The following is a 15,891-nucleotide window of genomic DNA, read 5'->3' on the forward strand; positions in this document are numbered from 1 at the left end:
ATAAATGGGGAGAGTTTCTACTTCACTGGAAGAGCAATAGTTTACTTAGACTAGAGCAAGTCCAATATAAGTGTCCAAAATTTGTTGAAAACACCCTTTAATAGGTGACAGAAATAATTGGTGTCTGGGACTTCAGAATGAACTACATGGTTAAAGTCATTATATTATTTTTCACATCTTCAAGTCACCCTTGATATCCAGCAAGTTCCTGGGCAGTTCCCTGCTAATTTCTTTGTAACGTTTCCAAAAGTTGTTTGCCACTGCCATTTTCCTAGGGTTGAGAGAGTGACTAAACAAAAGGTACCCAGCTGCCTTTGTGCCTAAGGAAGGACTGGAACTCAGTCTCCTACTTTCTAATCTAATGCTTTAATTAATACACCAAAGTGGCTCTTGTTTTGGTCCACACATTTTGCTAAATTAAAACTGAAGACAGCACATTTGTACTTAATTTGATAATGAGCCAGGATGATCTCATTTAATACAAGCTTGATAAGGCAGCTTGATAAATTTATTATAAATTCTGGGGGTGGAACAGATTATTTTTTTCCTAAAGCAAGCTATCACGCTATACTTAAGGCAATGCACCAAGGGTCCAACCAAGTGTTTGGATTTGCAATTTGTCTGAGATGACAAAACTGATACGGGGTTCAGGTCTTGGTAGGCATGTATTGGTGAGTCACATTTGGCACAAACAGGTTCTAAAGGGACAAAAGTCAGATTTTGATTTTAATACCATTGAGCTTTCTGACATCCTCTCTCAATTTAACAAAAAATGCAACTAGTTTGATTTTTACCACTCATTCAAGTATTGCATATTTATCCACCAGGGAATCAAATTCATTCTCTTTTTCAAGTCTTACTATTTTCTTTTTTCCCTAAATTGTCAGTTAATCATATGAAACCATTTCATCTCCTTTGATTGTTGAGGTACTGAGTTTGCATTAGAAAAATATTAATCATCCTAACCTCAGCATAAAGTAGCCACCTCTGCAAAAGGGGGGGGGGGGAGGAAAAAGAGATTATTAAATCCTAAATTGTCACCATAATTCAGGTTTATAATCTGGGGCAGATTTAATTAATGCTTAATGCTCAATTATCTCATACATTAAAGGTCAACAGCTGGAGTTCTCTGAACCAAAACCAGGTCTTAGTTGTCACAACAGAAAACATGAAAAAACCCTGGGAAGATAGAGGAAAAAATATGCAGAGCTTGTTCACTCTTTTCCACTTTGTTGGTTAATATTGGTGCAATCTGAATAGGTTGAAAGATAGAAGCCTCCTTAACATTTTTGACAATTTAAGCAAAACAAACAGCAGCTCATTGGAAACATCAGAAAGGAATATTCCTCAGCTTTTCATCAAGATGTTAAGAGCTGTGACTTTCTCCATGCAAAGTATATTTCAGCTATGAAGCTGCAGCAGTTTAATCCATAGTTCAATAGGCAGGAGTTTCAAACCTGGACAAATCTCACACTGCTACAATCTCAGCATTATTTGATTGTAATCTACTTTCCATTCACTCAAGATTCAGCTCCCTGTTGAGTGACACTTAGGTTTCACACTGGTAACTGCCTCAAGGAACTGAAAGATGGGATTATCTATACTTGAAATTGGAATTAAGATTGCAGGGAGAAATATCAACAACCTCAGATGTGCAGATGATACCACTCTAATGGCAAAAAGTGAAGAGGAACTAAAGAGTCTCTTGATGCGGGTGAAAAAGGAGAGTGAAACGTTGGCTTGAAACTCAAGATTAAGAAAACTAAGGTCTAGCCCTCTCAATTCCTGGCAAACAGATGGGGAGAAAATGGAGTTGATGACAAAGATCATTGCAAATGAGGAGTGCAGCCAAGAAATTAAAAGATGCTTGCTCCTGGGGAGGAAAGCTATGGTAAATCTAGACAGCTTACTAAAAAGCAGAGACATCACCCTGCCAACAAAAGTACGTTTAGTCAAAGCTATGGTTTTCCCAGTTGCAATGTATGGCTGTGAAAGTTGGACCATAAGAAAGGCTGAGCACCAAAGAATTGAGGCTTTTGAACTATGGTGCTGGAGAAGACTTCTAAGAGTCCCTTGGACTGCAAGGCAATCAAACCACTCAGTTCTAGAGGAGATCAACTCTGACTGCACTTTATAATGCCAGATACTGAAGATGAAACTCAAATACTTTACCACCTAATGAGAAGGAAGGACTCTCTGGAGAAGAGCCTAATGCAGGGAAAGATTGAAGGCAAAAGAAGAAGGGGACGACAGAGAATGATGTGGCTGAAGGGAATCACCGAAGCAGTAGGCATGAGCTTAAATGGACTTCAGAGGATGGTAGAGGACAGGAAGGCCTGGAGGAACATTGTTCATGGGGTTGCGATGGGTCAAACATGACTTCGCAACTAACAACAACATACCTGAAATGTAAGATTTTTGGGACTGAAGATTGCTTTTACACTATTGTTTTCATGCAACCAGATTCTGTCTCTTGTGTCAATTCTGTGCCCTCTATTCTGTGCCCACCCAACATGCCACCATCCTAAGAAAGACAAAAAAAATCATCTCTTATCTTCACAGAAGTCTGAGATGGCAAAAATCAGGCAAGAGTCCTTTAATATTACACGCAGGGTCCTTCAAAAAGGATTGATGTGATCATATTACAGACCTTGGATACTACTTATAAGCGGCCACAGCTTTTTTGTAGAAAAAAGAGGTTTTACAAAATTGCAGGAATAACATTCTTCATCATTTTAATAAACAAGGACTTCAGCATAACAGACAAATGTGAAACTGTTCAAGCTTATATTTTTTGCTGTTCCTTTTAGAATAGAATTATTTATCGGCCAAGTGTGATTGGACACACAAGGAATTTGTCTTTGGTGCATATGCTTTCAATGTCCATAAGGAAAAATAGAATATATTCATCAAGAATAATAAGATAAACAGTGATAGTCATAGGTTACTAATAAGCAATAAAATTATACTAGGAAACAAATAAAACAATATAAAATTTAAAGATACAAGCAACATGGTTATAGTCATAAGTGGGAACAGATAGGTACTAGGAAGGAAGAGAAGAATTATAGTAATACAATCTTAGTAGATAATATGACAGTGTTGTGGGAATTAGTTGTTTAGCAGAGTGATGGCATTTGGGGGAAAAAATGTCCTTGTGTCTAGTTATTCTGGTGTGCAGTGCTCTTTAGAGTCGTTTTGAGGGTAGAAGTTGAAACAATTTATATCCAGAATCAGGGGGGTCTGTAGCTTAATAAGAATACTTTATTGTCATTGTACATATATACAGTACAATATATACAGTATACCCATATACAACTGTGTAGTTATTTTCATAGCCTTCTATTTGACTTGTGCAATATACAGGTCTTTGATGGAAGGCAGGTTGGTAGCAATTGTTTTTTCTGTTCCTTTTACCATCTCTTTGTTTACCATACCTACACTTTCTAAAAGACAGTGCCTGCTTTGATCATGCCTGACTTTCTTTATTGGAACTAGAGATGGAGACCAGCATGATTCAAACCTCTCCTCCCTCACCCCACTTGATTTTCTTTGATGCTCGGTAATTCATTGCTTTTTGCTTAAATTGATTACTATTAAGCTTGTGATTTTTTTTCACAGAGAGTATCTACATTTTTTCCCTTGAGGGCTCTCTCAAGCAGAAGTTTCTATCCTTTTCTTATGATAACTGTATAATTTGGATCTTCGGTAGAAATGGCTGGCAGGACATTCTGGACAGAAAATAAAATGAGCTATCAATGCTGGCTTAAACCAAAAGCCTATTTGAACCACAATTCTATTCTAGGAATATCTAGGAAGAATGAACAAATAGGATGTATATACACTAGCATCCTCTTGTTTGCATTTTTGTTGAAATGCACCCAGCCTTTGATCCTGAAGTCAATATGTAGCCATTATGACTGTTAGCTATTAAAATTCTTATCCTCCTTGCATCTGTTTAAGCTTCCTTTGAAATTACTCAGGTGGTGACTGCAATATATTTTACGATGTAGAAATTCATAGTTTTCAGCACACATTATTTAGGACAGAGATCCTCTTTATCATCTCCCATCATTCAATTTCATTGGATGTACCTGGATTCTAACATTAAGACAGAAAAAACCTTCTTCTCTTTATTCTTTTTATCTAAACTCTGCATGAGCTTTGCTGATTGCTTTTTTTTCTAAGTGGTATCTTTTTTTAACAGAAGAACGGATAATTTTGTCTACCTTTTTTTTTTTACTTTTTCTGAGTCTACAATATCCTTTCAATATCATGAAACTAGTCTATGTTAGACTCCTCAGAGGAAAAAGAGGAGTCAGACGATCCCATCCACCCTAGCCCTCTCCACTTCAGTCAAACCAAAGCACGGGACTGATGCCAGAGTCAATCACTCTAGCCTAAGATTCTCTATTCAAGACTGAGATGTGATTTCACAGCCTCTCTAAACATTATTGTCACCAGGCTGAATAAGCAAGGCATTATAAAAGTGCTCATTTTCAAAGGAAGGCATCTGGGAATTATGGTTCAGTAAGAATATCCAGCACGCCTGGGTGATTTTGTGGTCAGATCAAGTTGGATAAGCAGTAGTTGAATTAAGGTTTTTGACTCAATTAACCTGGAGAGACTTGTGGCACACCACAGTTCATTAATTATCATTACTGTATATGGCTAGATTCCAGAATGATTCCTGGTTCATAATGTCATCGTAAGTCTCATAAATAGGACCAGTTCTATAAGAGCAGGTTGGTTATAACTTCTATTATGTCTGCATGACAGCTTACTTATGTAAGATAAGTCTGTTACTTGCAATCCTATGTGACTGGTTACATTTGTTCCTCAAAGCATGATTGCTGATGTATAAGTTGTTCATTGTCTGTTCTGACTTGAATATTCTTTTTTTATGTCTCTCTGGCCATGAGTAACCTTTCTTGGAAGTAGAACTTCCAAGGTCCTGGAAGGTCCTGAAATTACATAATTTTACATTCTGTCCTGCATTAGGACAGAAAACCAGAAATTATATTTAGGAATCCAACTGAAAATCTCTAAAAGCACTAGGATATTGCTTTTTATTTTTTTTATTCTTTCTGTAATAAATGGAAATAATTTTTGCAAAGTAGACACATGACGGATCAACCTTTTTATCACAATTCATTTCTTCAATGGATTCACCAACTTCATAACAGAAGATCAGACAACCTTAGTTTCACAGAGATGCAATTAATTCATGATTTTAATTTTTTACTTCTTGTAGATTCTCAATTTCAATTTTCCTTAGGCCAAAGTCATTACCATGCTGATCTCAACTACCCACAACCAACTGAGGCTTTCACATAATCTCCTGAATGGCATCTTTGATAAGATACAGCAGTGTAGGTTTCATTCCATTACTAGTCTGTCACATCAGAATTCCATGCTAATGATGAAAACAGTAGAAATTAGATCTGGCATATTCTATCCAATAGGGCAGAAGAAACCAAATTTTAGCCAAAACACATTATATTCATTTATGAAAGCTAGAATTTCTAATACAGAAACTATCTTAGAAGCCAACGTGTTACACATCTCTCAGCAATTAGAACAGCTATGCATTATACTAATATACACTTAGGGGGCTTCCTTATTGGATGTTATGCTGAAGTGTAAAATGATTACAGGTGTATGTGTGTGTAAAAAAAGGAAACCGCAAAAATGGGGAAAAAAAAGGGGGGGAAAGCAGTGTTTATATTTTTATAAATAAATATGAGAGTATTAAACTCTGACCACACTAAAACTGATTAGTCTTTTCATTACCTTCATACAATAATTTTCATGTAATAGCCATATATTTGGTAGTATGTCTTTGGAAAGAATAAGATTTAAATATGCTAAGTGTGTGTGTGTGAGAGAGAGAAGCGGGGTGTTCCAAGATAATGTTGCAGGATCCAATCTGGATCACCAGGACCTGAGGTTTAATTTTCCAAGGTTTTGGACTCATGCTGGAGCTCTGAGGATGGGCTCCAGCACAAGTTCAAAAACTCAAAAGACTAAACCTTTGATCTCAGACTGGATCCTGAAACAATTTATTATTTTATAATGGCAAATCAATGTCACTCAATGTACAGTCATGAACTGATGACGTTTCTGATCTCTGCTTATGCCCTTTTATTACCATAATGAAAAGATTGATCAATATTAGTTTGTGTGGTCTGAGTTTAATACTCTGCTTGAAAACTCATACTCATTTATATGTTCATAAACACTGCTTCTTTTTTTCCTTTTCTTCATTTTTCTGGTTACCCTTTTTGACCTTTAAAGCCTTACATGGTACGGGCTGGTTTATTTGAGGGACTAACTCTCCCTCTTACATCAGGTCTGGCAGAAGATGATGGAACTTCAGAGCAGATGAGATCTCTAGCATGTTAGAGATCTCATCTGCTCTGAAGTTCCATCATCAACACCCAAGATGATGGTATTTTTGAACCATGGCAGGTTCTCCTGTGGAACATCATCATCCCCATCCTCTGAGGTGAAATTGAGACTGACCTTACTGATTTTCTGGAAATCCTTTAAAACCTGGTTTTGTTAACAGGCAATTTTTAATTATTTAATTAATTGTATACCACACAAAGTCATATTCATGAAATGGGTGGCCATATAAATTTGATAACAACAACAACAACAACAACAACAACAACAATAATAATAAAAATAATAAAAATAAAAAATAAAAATAAAAAAAATCAAATACAACTGTAGGGCTGGCAATAGCAATATAGAGCAATTAGAGCTCTATATATCTTTTTACTGTTTCAGGATTTAAATTACAGGCTTATTCTCTTGCATTTCCAAGTTAATGGATATTTAGTTATTTAGTTATTTTCTCAAGATCATTTTTTTAGTAATAATTCTCACTAACCTGGGAATTCTAGGCACTTGCTATATAGTTTCACTCCCTGCACTGATTAGACAACGAAGCTTGAATATAGCATTTTTCTTCTTAGGTATCTTATTAGCAGTAGAAATAAGTAGCTATTTATTAACAACAATTATATGTCATTAAAACATAAACATGTGTATGTGTGTGTGTTATATCTTTTGATGTGTGCAATCAAAAATGTTTTTTTTTCTTTCATCAAAACTGCCTAGCTCTACTCTATTTACAAATCGCCATATAATTGTATAGCCAATTTATTTAGGTTTCTTAAAGATGTACCTGAGTTCTTACACTTTGAAGTTATGGAATGCTCAAAAATTATTCTTTTAGAAACTACAGCATTAAGAGAGTATTATTTATTTATTTATTTATCAATGGAATTTATCCACTGTCCAAAACCTAATAATTCTCAGTAACTTAAAGAATTTGTTATAACAGAAAAGAAAAATCAATGTTATACTTAATGAAACAGTAAAATCCAAGATTTCATGCTTTAGGTACTAAAAATAACAAGTTAATATTTGTTTGGCAAAGCACCATTGATGAAAATTAATTTTCAAAGATCTTCTGGAACAATATAGGAATAAATGAAATATTATGGCTTAGGCTGGCCCTGATCTGATTTCATAGATTTTTCTTACAGTGTTAAAATGACTAATTCATCTATGAAAAATTTTTTTGGGAAGAATCTGGGGAATAAGATTTTAAAGGAAAAACTCTCAACTCATTAAGGGCTATTAACAAGTCCAGAAGAAAAGGAATGGAGTATTTGTGGGGAAGCTACGGCTGGTGAAATAAAAATGCTCACATTAAGCTAAATCATTTTCCTGAAGTTCATTAAAAAACAAAAACAAAAAAATCACTAAGAAATTGTAAAGGCTTAATACAGGAAATAAGAAATCATTCAAACATGAAAGGATATTTCCTATGGCATGACAGCTTTGGTTGAGCTTTTTTGAGCATTAAAACTAAATAAATTATAATAATAAAAATACAGCTGTTCTCTTGAAAACTACTAAAAATAAAGATATAAAGAACTATGTCTAATGCACAATGTTTATATCAAAAACTCATGCATATTGCTTTCAACTACATTGCCATCCGTTCTGAAAACTGCCTTTACAGAGACAGCTGTGCACACACATAAATGCATAAGTAAATAAGGCAGAAATGTACAGATATCATATCTTCCTTTCAAAGCTTCAGAGTTCATTGCTGAAATACTTGTTCCAGATTGTCAGTTGGAGAAAAATCAGTCTAAGCTGTTAATAAATCAATGTATACTTAGTTCTCGTAACAAGTACACCCACAGGAGTGGTCCAACCTGATGATCAAGAATATAGATATTGACAGTGTCACAGCTATGCAAAGACAGTTTGCCTCCTCTTCCTAGTCCCTTGGGAGATGAGGAAAACAGAAGAGGAAACAACTTCATCCAATCTGTCTCAAGGCTACTAGATCTGAAGTGACATTGATGAAAATTCTTGAACTCACCAATCCCCAGACTCTAACATCAAGCAGGTTTTCTTTCTTACCTTCAAAGCTGCCGGCAAACAGGTAAATCCAGGTTATAGCAGGAACGAAAAGCAGAGTCAGAGAGGCAGCCAGGAATTTCCGTCGCCCTCTGCAAATTCCCAGCATTCTCTCTGAAGTGAAGCTTCCCAACCTGGTCCTGTTCCTATGTCGGAAGCATGGAGTCCATAGTCTCCCACATATTATCTGAAAGCAAGAGAAAGTAATGTCATCTATGCCACTTAGCACTTTCTCACTTCAAAAAGATCAGACTTTTTCATAGCCCCTGCAAAATATTAAGATTAAAAAACAGCCATGCATGCTGCAAAACCCCAAATCAATGCACTGTAAAAGGTAAACTGTAAATCTGTGCCTTACGTGCATGATGAAAGATCATAAATCAATAGTGTATGATACCAGTTCAGATACCACATATGTTTTATTTAAAACAACCATAAAGAAACAGAAACTATAGCGAACAGTAATGGGAATAATAATATTTTCCCACAAAAGCCATTTTATTTTACCACTTTCCAGTGTGAAAGTAACCTTGTGAATATCTGTAAATGTCAGTAAGAGGTGACAAACATATGGGACATTTAGTTAGAAAGAACCTTTGCTGCATTCTTGTTAAGATTATTCCTGTCACTTAGCGATAAAGTCAAATTGCTGCTACACAGCGTATTTTTCACTCCATAAGATGCACCAGACCGTAAGACAAAACTAGGTTTAGCAGACAAAAACAAGAAACAAAAATCAAGCAGAGCCTGAGAGGACCCCAAATAGGTGTCCTCTCATGTGCCAGCTCTGTCTATTGACTCCTGCACTGAGGAAAAACAGACAAAAGAGGAGGGCAATGACAAAGACAGAAGAGGCGAATTTCAACACTGTTAAAGGAACCCCCCCCCCTTGCCGCTGTCCAGCTGCTATTCACCAAAGGACTGGAACCCTTTTCACCCACTTTTTTTTTTGGGGGGGGGGAGGGCATCTTATGGAGTGAAAAATATGGTAGTTGCAAAATGGCTTTGAAATTGGATAGATTGGATCAGTATGACTTCATTCTTAGCATTATTTCCTATCATCACTAGCTTGATAATTAAAGAAACTTGGATTAAAAGAAATTTGGCACAAAGCTTTCTTGGTTAAACTTCTACGTTTTAAATTCCTAGCTTTAACATTCCTCTTGTTTTCTGAAAATGGCAGTGGTCAAAATAATATATGAAAGCGATACAGAGTTTCTGTTATTGATAATTTCACATTCAGTTGTATACATTGAAGAAATAAAGCAACCTCTTAAAGGAAATATGAGTTTAAAAATAAATTAATTTCATTTTTGAATTAGACAAATCAAACAAAGTGGAATAATTTCAAGAATGGTATTAAGAACAGTAAGGGAAAAAACCAAAAATCAGCAAGGAGGATATTGTCCACTGGCTATTTTGAAGTTATCTCCTATGACTAAGGTTAGATCACTACCCTTGTCTAATATTTAATGACTTTAATGAAATAAATAATATTAATCAAGGCATGCAGCACATTTCTTTCACATGTCCTTAATTACACTGCTCATAATTAAGTGATAATATAATCTCCATTAAGATTTCATGTTATACCAACCACAAATTGAGAAAGAAAAGCTGCAAATATTTAACGACTAATGATTTTAAGACAGAGAAAGACTTTGCGTTTCACTTATCAGTAACAACTCTTAATTATTCTTACAAAGTAAATTTCATTATTATTTCCTTTCTTCAAGAATCTGAAGGCAGGAGCTAGACCAAATCAAAATGTTATGATTCAATTATTAATATAACTATTATCTTTCAAGATATACAATGAGATTACAAGTGCAGCATTCTCACACAAAAAGGAAAGTGCATTCTCTTATTCACAAGTTTAGATTCAAAACTATAATTAAAAATCTTCCTAAGCGCTGAGATATATACAATGAGCACAGCTTTGGAAAGCGAAGATTTAGTAGTGCGAAAGATCCATAGAGAACTTAAACAATTAATCAAATATTTAACAAATACCTCTTTTGTTCCATTTAATCTCTATACCATTGTCAGAGAATAACACAGCACTTTCCTTTATAAAATAAAGTTTTAATACTGAAATTGGAAAATGCAGCAAAATTTGTAATACTAATTTTGAATACACATTCAAAATTAGGAGTAGACAATTGTATGATTCAGTTTGTGTGCGTGTGCATGTGCGTAGAGGGGGGGGAGATGCTACACATAACTATAAACATTTTTAGTAGACTTTATTCCTCTTTTTTCATCAGTAGCTATGTTTTATTTGTCTAATTTTCACATGGAAAAACAAGTAATACTGCATTCATTTGTTATTATGATATGTTTACTGTGCTGTGTAATATTCACTTCATTGCAGGAATAGAAATTATGACTATATGTTATTTCTAATTTTCTGTGAGTGTAAACATTTAAATTTTAAATTAGAAAAAAGAAATGTGTGAAAAAAATTCTGCCTTGATGCTTATTCCTTTTTGCTGAAGGTGATATTTTTAATTAATAATAATAATAATATGAAGCTGTCTCCAAATTCCCTTAAAATTTCAGTGCTGAAGATAACAGGAATAATGTTAACAAGCAGCACAATCCCTGTCATATAACTGGATTCTATTTTCCACCACTCAACCACAGCAACATAAAAATGGGAGATGCAAATCTCAGTTAATTGTAAATACATTAATTAATTTTCACAAAATCTCTTATAGAAGCCTTATTCCTACTTATCAAAAGTAGGAATATCAATTATCCTTTTTAAAAGGAAATAGTAAAGAATAATAATGAGTTATGTATTATAAAAACAATGGATTTTAAACATGTTATATAATATGCTGATCTATAACCGATAATGAAGATTTGATTGCCCGATTGATGAATATATCATAGAAATTGAGATAACATACAAACTATAGAATGTTAGTTAGAAATCTATGAACAACTAGCACTCTCACCATTAGTTCTACAGAAAACATACTAGTTACTATTCACAGTTAATTTTCAGGAACTTTAGCTAATTCCTTAACTGTTCTAACCAGGTGACATACATCACTCCTGAGATTACAAGACAAATGTGAGGAAATAAGGAGAAACAGACTTGCTTTCAAATTTTAAATATATTCCATTTTTACAGAATAAAAAAGAGGCACCAAAAAAAAAAAAAAGACAAAGTCACAAAGAAGTCAAGGAAGATAATGTACAGCTGAATCATTTCAGGGCTGAACCAATTGAACATTAGCTGCAGTGACTTAAAGAATCACAATAAAGTTTTTAAAAGGCATAGTGATGAAATTCAAATTTCATATAAGTATATTCGGGCCAAGAAAATTCACAAATGGAAGATGTCACCTGGAAATGTATAATTCTGATATGCAAAAACTCATCTCACATTGGAAATTCAGCTTCATTTTCAACTGAGCATTCATAGGGCTTTTAGCAGTTTTCAACATAAATATAACTCATCTACAGCATGTTCCATCTTGGCCATTTATAGCAGCAAGATAGATAACATAAATTTGGGGTTCTAAGCTTATGATTTTTCATGTATTTTTGTCTTATAATGAATGCTGTGTTTCTATTCTCTCAGGAGAAAAAGAGAGAGGAAAAAATACATATCTCCAAATATCATTTAAACTATTTGGAGAAACCCATAGAACCTCAACCAGAGTGGAGTTTATTCTTTTCTTATATTTTAAACTCTTTATAAATTTAAAGACAGGAAGCAAATTGAAGTGCCACAATCCAACAGTGTATGTATTATTTAGCAGAGCACAATGCAATTAGGAAGGCAATGGTCATTTCACAGCCTACAGCCCTATTTTAAAAAATGATATTACATAACCTCCAAAAATGTGTGTATACAGTTGCCAAAATCATACCTCTTTAGTTCTTAAACTGAAGATTGTATACATTTTGTGAAGATCAATAAAATATCATTTGCAAACTGACTATTACAATATAGCTAACACTGAAGGTTGAAATTCTTCACACACACACACACACACACACACACTCACACACCCCTGTAATCCCTTGATTTGAGACAGTTATCTACAAATATCTCTAATATTTCTAGATAACTACTGCTTTGATTTATAAAAAGCAGCCTGCTGATTGGAATCCTTTAACAATTTAAATTGAAGAAACTTTTCTCTATTAAATCTTAAGATAGTACCAAAATGCTAAGCAAGGCTTCTTTCCATTAAGATCTTGTTTAAGAAACCATAACTACAGAGCTGTTATACAATGAATATAATCATACCTGTTCAGATTATTTGCTTTTATACTAAATACAGGATGTGGAGCTGTTCTCTGTTGTGTCCAGCAGAAACTACTTTTAAAATCATAGTTAAGAAGTGTTAGAAAGCAGATTTCCCTAAGTTAATAACTAAATACAGAATTCTAATTAACCAACTGTATCCCAGAAACGGTATAAAATCTCTTTAGCATAAAATTGTTCCAATGGATCTGGATTACCTTTTACTAGCTGATATATAATTGGTTAGAAAAAAAGATATAGTAGGTACTTATGACCATTTATTTAGCAACTGTTCAAAATTATGAAGAGGTTGGAAAAAAGTAAGCTGTAACCATCAGTTGGTCATGATCCAAGTGCTTGGCAATGACTCACATTTATAGAAATTGCAGTATCCTACACATCATTGCCATTTACAATTCTCCCAGCTGTCCTCTGACAAGCAAAGTCGATGGGGAAGTTGGCAGGAAAGGCTGCAAGCTGTGGTCATGTGATGTCTTGCTAAACAACCATGGTAATTCATTTAATGGCATGACAAAAAGATTTGTAAAATTTCATGTGGTCAAGTCTTATGTCACTTAATAGCCACACTGCTTAACAACAAATTTTGCAGTTGTTTCCAGTTGTGGTCATAAGTCAAGGACTATCTGTACTCTGAGTGTGGACACCAAATAGGAATCTTTAGTCAAAAAACATTCCAAGATAGAATAGAGAACTAAACTACCCAACAGCCTGACATCAATATCTAGGAGGATTCTAGAGTAGATCCTAAAGCCATTGATCTGTTAAGTGCTTTAAACTCATTGTAGTAATTACCAGATGTCAGTACAGATTTATCAAAAGTAGGTCTTGCTAAACTAACCTTAGCTCACATTTTGATTGGATAATTTCCTTAACATATTGCAAGAATCCTCTAAGCATACCATCCTTCTCTTAGCAAACAACTGACACGAATGCCATGACACTTTCATTACCAATTAATAAATGGGGGCCGGATGGTGTGACAGTTTAGGAGATATACAATTGGATCAAAAATTGTATTTCAAGAGTACTCATCAGTGGTTGGTTCTTTGTAAAACCGAGGAAGGGAACAAGGTATTATAAAGTTCAGTTCTGGTCCCTGTTTTAATATTAATGAATTGATGAAGTGTTGAATGCTTATCAAATTGCAACATAAATTTTGGACTCAATTGTGTTTGAAAGTTGAAGGTTTCCTTATTCTCAAAGAAATATAACTAGTGAAATGGGTAAAAAAGGCTTTTAAAGTAGCAAAGTTCATAGTGAGATATACAAAGCTCTTTAGATAGGAAACAGAAATAAAATATACAGATCTAGGATGATATAGTTATTGTATTATACTGCCATACATTTAGGGGAGGAAATGATTACAATTATTGGAATAATTGATTACAAACTGAACATACTGATGGGAAGCCATTTTATAAGACATTGAGAGAAGAAATGTATTTATTTGAATTTATTATACCCAACTGCAATGGAAAATAACTGTTTATTTTGTATTGATTAAACACCAATTCAAGTATTGTGTCCAGTTCTATTTCTAAGTACCTGAAGTTTAGAAAAAAGGACACATGGGTAATCAGGAATGGAAATTACTTTGTATGTTTGTCTCTGACAAGAGAAGACTGAGAATGATATAATGGCATAATTCTAGTACCTGAATGACATCACAGAGAAGGCCACAGACTCTCCCTCATCCCAAAATAGCAATAGCAATAAGCACTTAGACTTATATACTGCTCCATAGTACTTTACAGTACTCTCTAAGCCAGGGGTGGCTGGGGAATTCTGGGAGTTGAAGTCCACAAGTCTTAAAGTTCCCAAGTTTGGACACCCCTGCTCTAAGCTATTTACAATGTGAGCATATTGCCCCCAACAATCTGGATGCCCATTTGACTGACCTTGGAAGGATTGAAAGCTGAGTTAACCTAGAGGCATGAGGATCAAACTCCAGTCTGTGGGCAGAACTAGCCTGCAATACTTCATTCTAACCATTGTGTCACCATTCATGGTTTGGTATAAAATAATGGTGTTATCTTACAGGAAAGAAAAATCTGGTTTAATGTTACAGGAGAAAGTAAAAGCAGAAGCACAGGTCATCCATAAAGGGAATGCCTTGTCCTTCAAATCTTGTGATCCAGCAAATGCTAAGCAACCATCTTTCATTAATGATTTAATTTGAATTCCTGCCTGAAGAAGGGAGTTGGATTTACTGGCCCAAGGTGTTTCTTCTACCTCTATACTTTTTTGATCGTTTGTATTGATATATCCTTAAGATTTCAGATTTTAATATACCTAGTCTGGAGACAGTCCAGTGTTCTCATTTCAAACATTCTTAAAATTAGCAAAAATCCAGACTTCAACAAAATCATTTGACAGCTGACTAAAGAAATGAAGGTCTCAGAGCCAAAAAAAATCTGCATGCAAGATGTCCAATTACAGCAACAAAATTAACCTGTCAGAAAAATAAATTGGGATGCACAAGAATAAGTCAATTCTGGATCTGAATGAATTAGACTTTATCAACAAAAAAGTTTTTTTTTTTAAAGGAAAGTGAAATTTCTTTCCCTCCCTCCTCTTTCTGGGTATACAATGGATAGAAGGCATAAAGTGTTTTCAGTTTCTAGCTTGTACCCACCAGTTTGTTTCTCTCCACACCCATATGCAATATGTTTTGCTACCCTGAAATATTCTCCTTTATACTCAATATTACTAAATCAACTAAATTTGAAATGTAAGTTTCCAGTCCATAACAGAGTAATGGAGTTGAAAGAGATTTTAGAGTCTAATCTAGTTTAGATCTAGTCTAATCCCTGGTCAAGCAGGAAATCCTGTACTATTGCAGACAAATAGTTTTCTTTAAAAACTTCCAGTGTTGGAGCATTCACAACTTCTGGAGGCAAGCTGTTCCACTGATTAATTGTTCTGTCAGTAAATTTCTCCTTAGTTCTAGTTTCCATCCATTGCTTTTTGTCCAACTTCAGATAATTTGGAGAGTAGGTTGATTCCATCTTCTTTGTGGGAACACTGCTATCATGTCACCCCTAGTCCTTTTTTTCATTAAACTAGACATATCCAATTCCTGCAAATTGTAATTCTCATAGAGTGTTGAGTATATAGCCTTTCTAAACATCTTGACTCATTCTAATTACAACTAT

At 34.5% G+C, this 15,891-nt stretch overlaps 1 protein-coding gene across 3 annotated transcripts in view; it reads right to left on the reverse strand.

Annotated features, from left to right (window-relative positions):
- LARGE1 (LARGE xylosyl- and glucuronyltransferase 1) overlaps positions 1 to 15,891 on the reverse strand; it is a 352,715-nt gene that overhangs the window by 245,964 nt on the left and 90,860 nt on the right. For all 3 annotated transcript variants that reach the window (XM_081957172.1, XM_081957171.1, XM_081957173.1), the window contains exon 2: positions 8,452 to 8,635. In XM_081957172.1, the coding sequence (XP_081813298.1) occupies positions 8,452 to 8,557 (106 nt within the window). In that variant the 5' untranslated portion in view covers positions 8,558 to 8,635. The remainder of the gene's footprint in view (positions 1 to 8,451; positions 8,636 to 15,891) is intronic.

Source organism: Natrix helvetica, assembly GCF_964273705.1.
Source record: "Natrix helvetica genome assembly, chromosome: 6".
NCBI lineage: Eukaryota > Metazoa > Chordata > Lepidosauria > Squamata > Natricidae > Natrix > Natrix helvetica.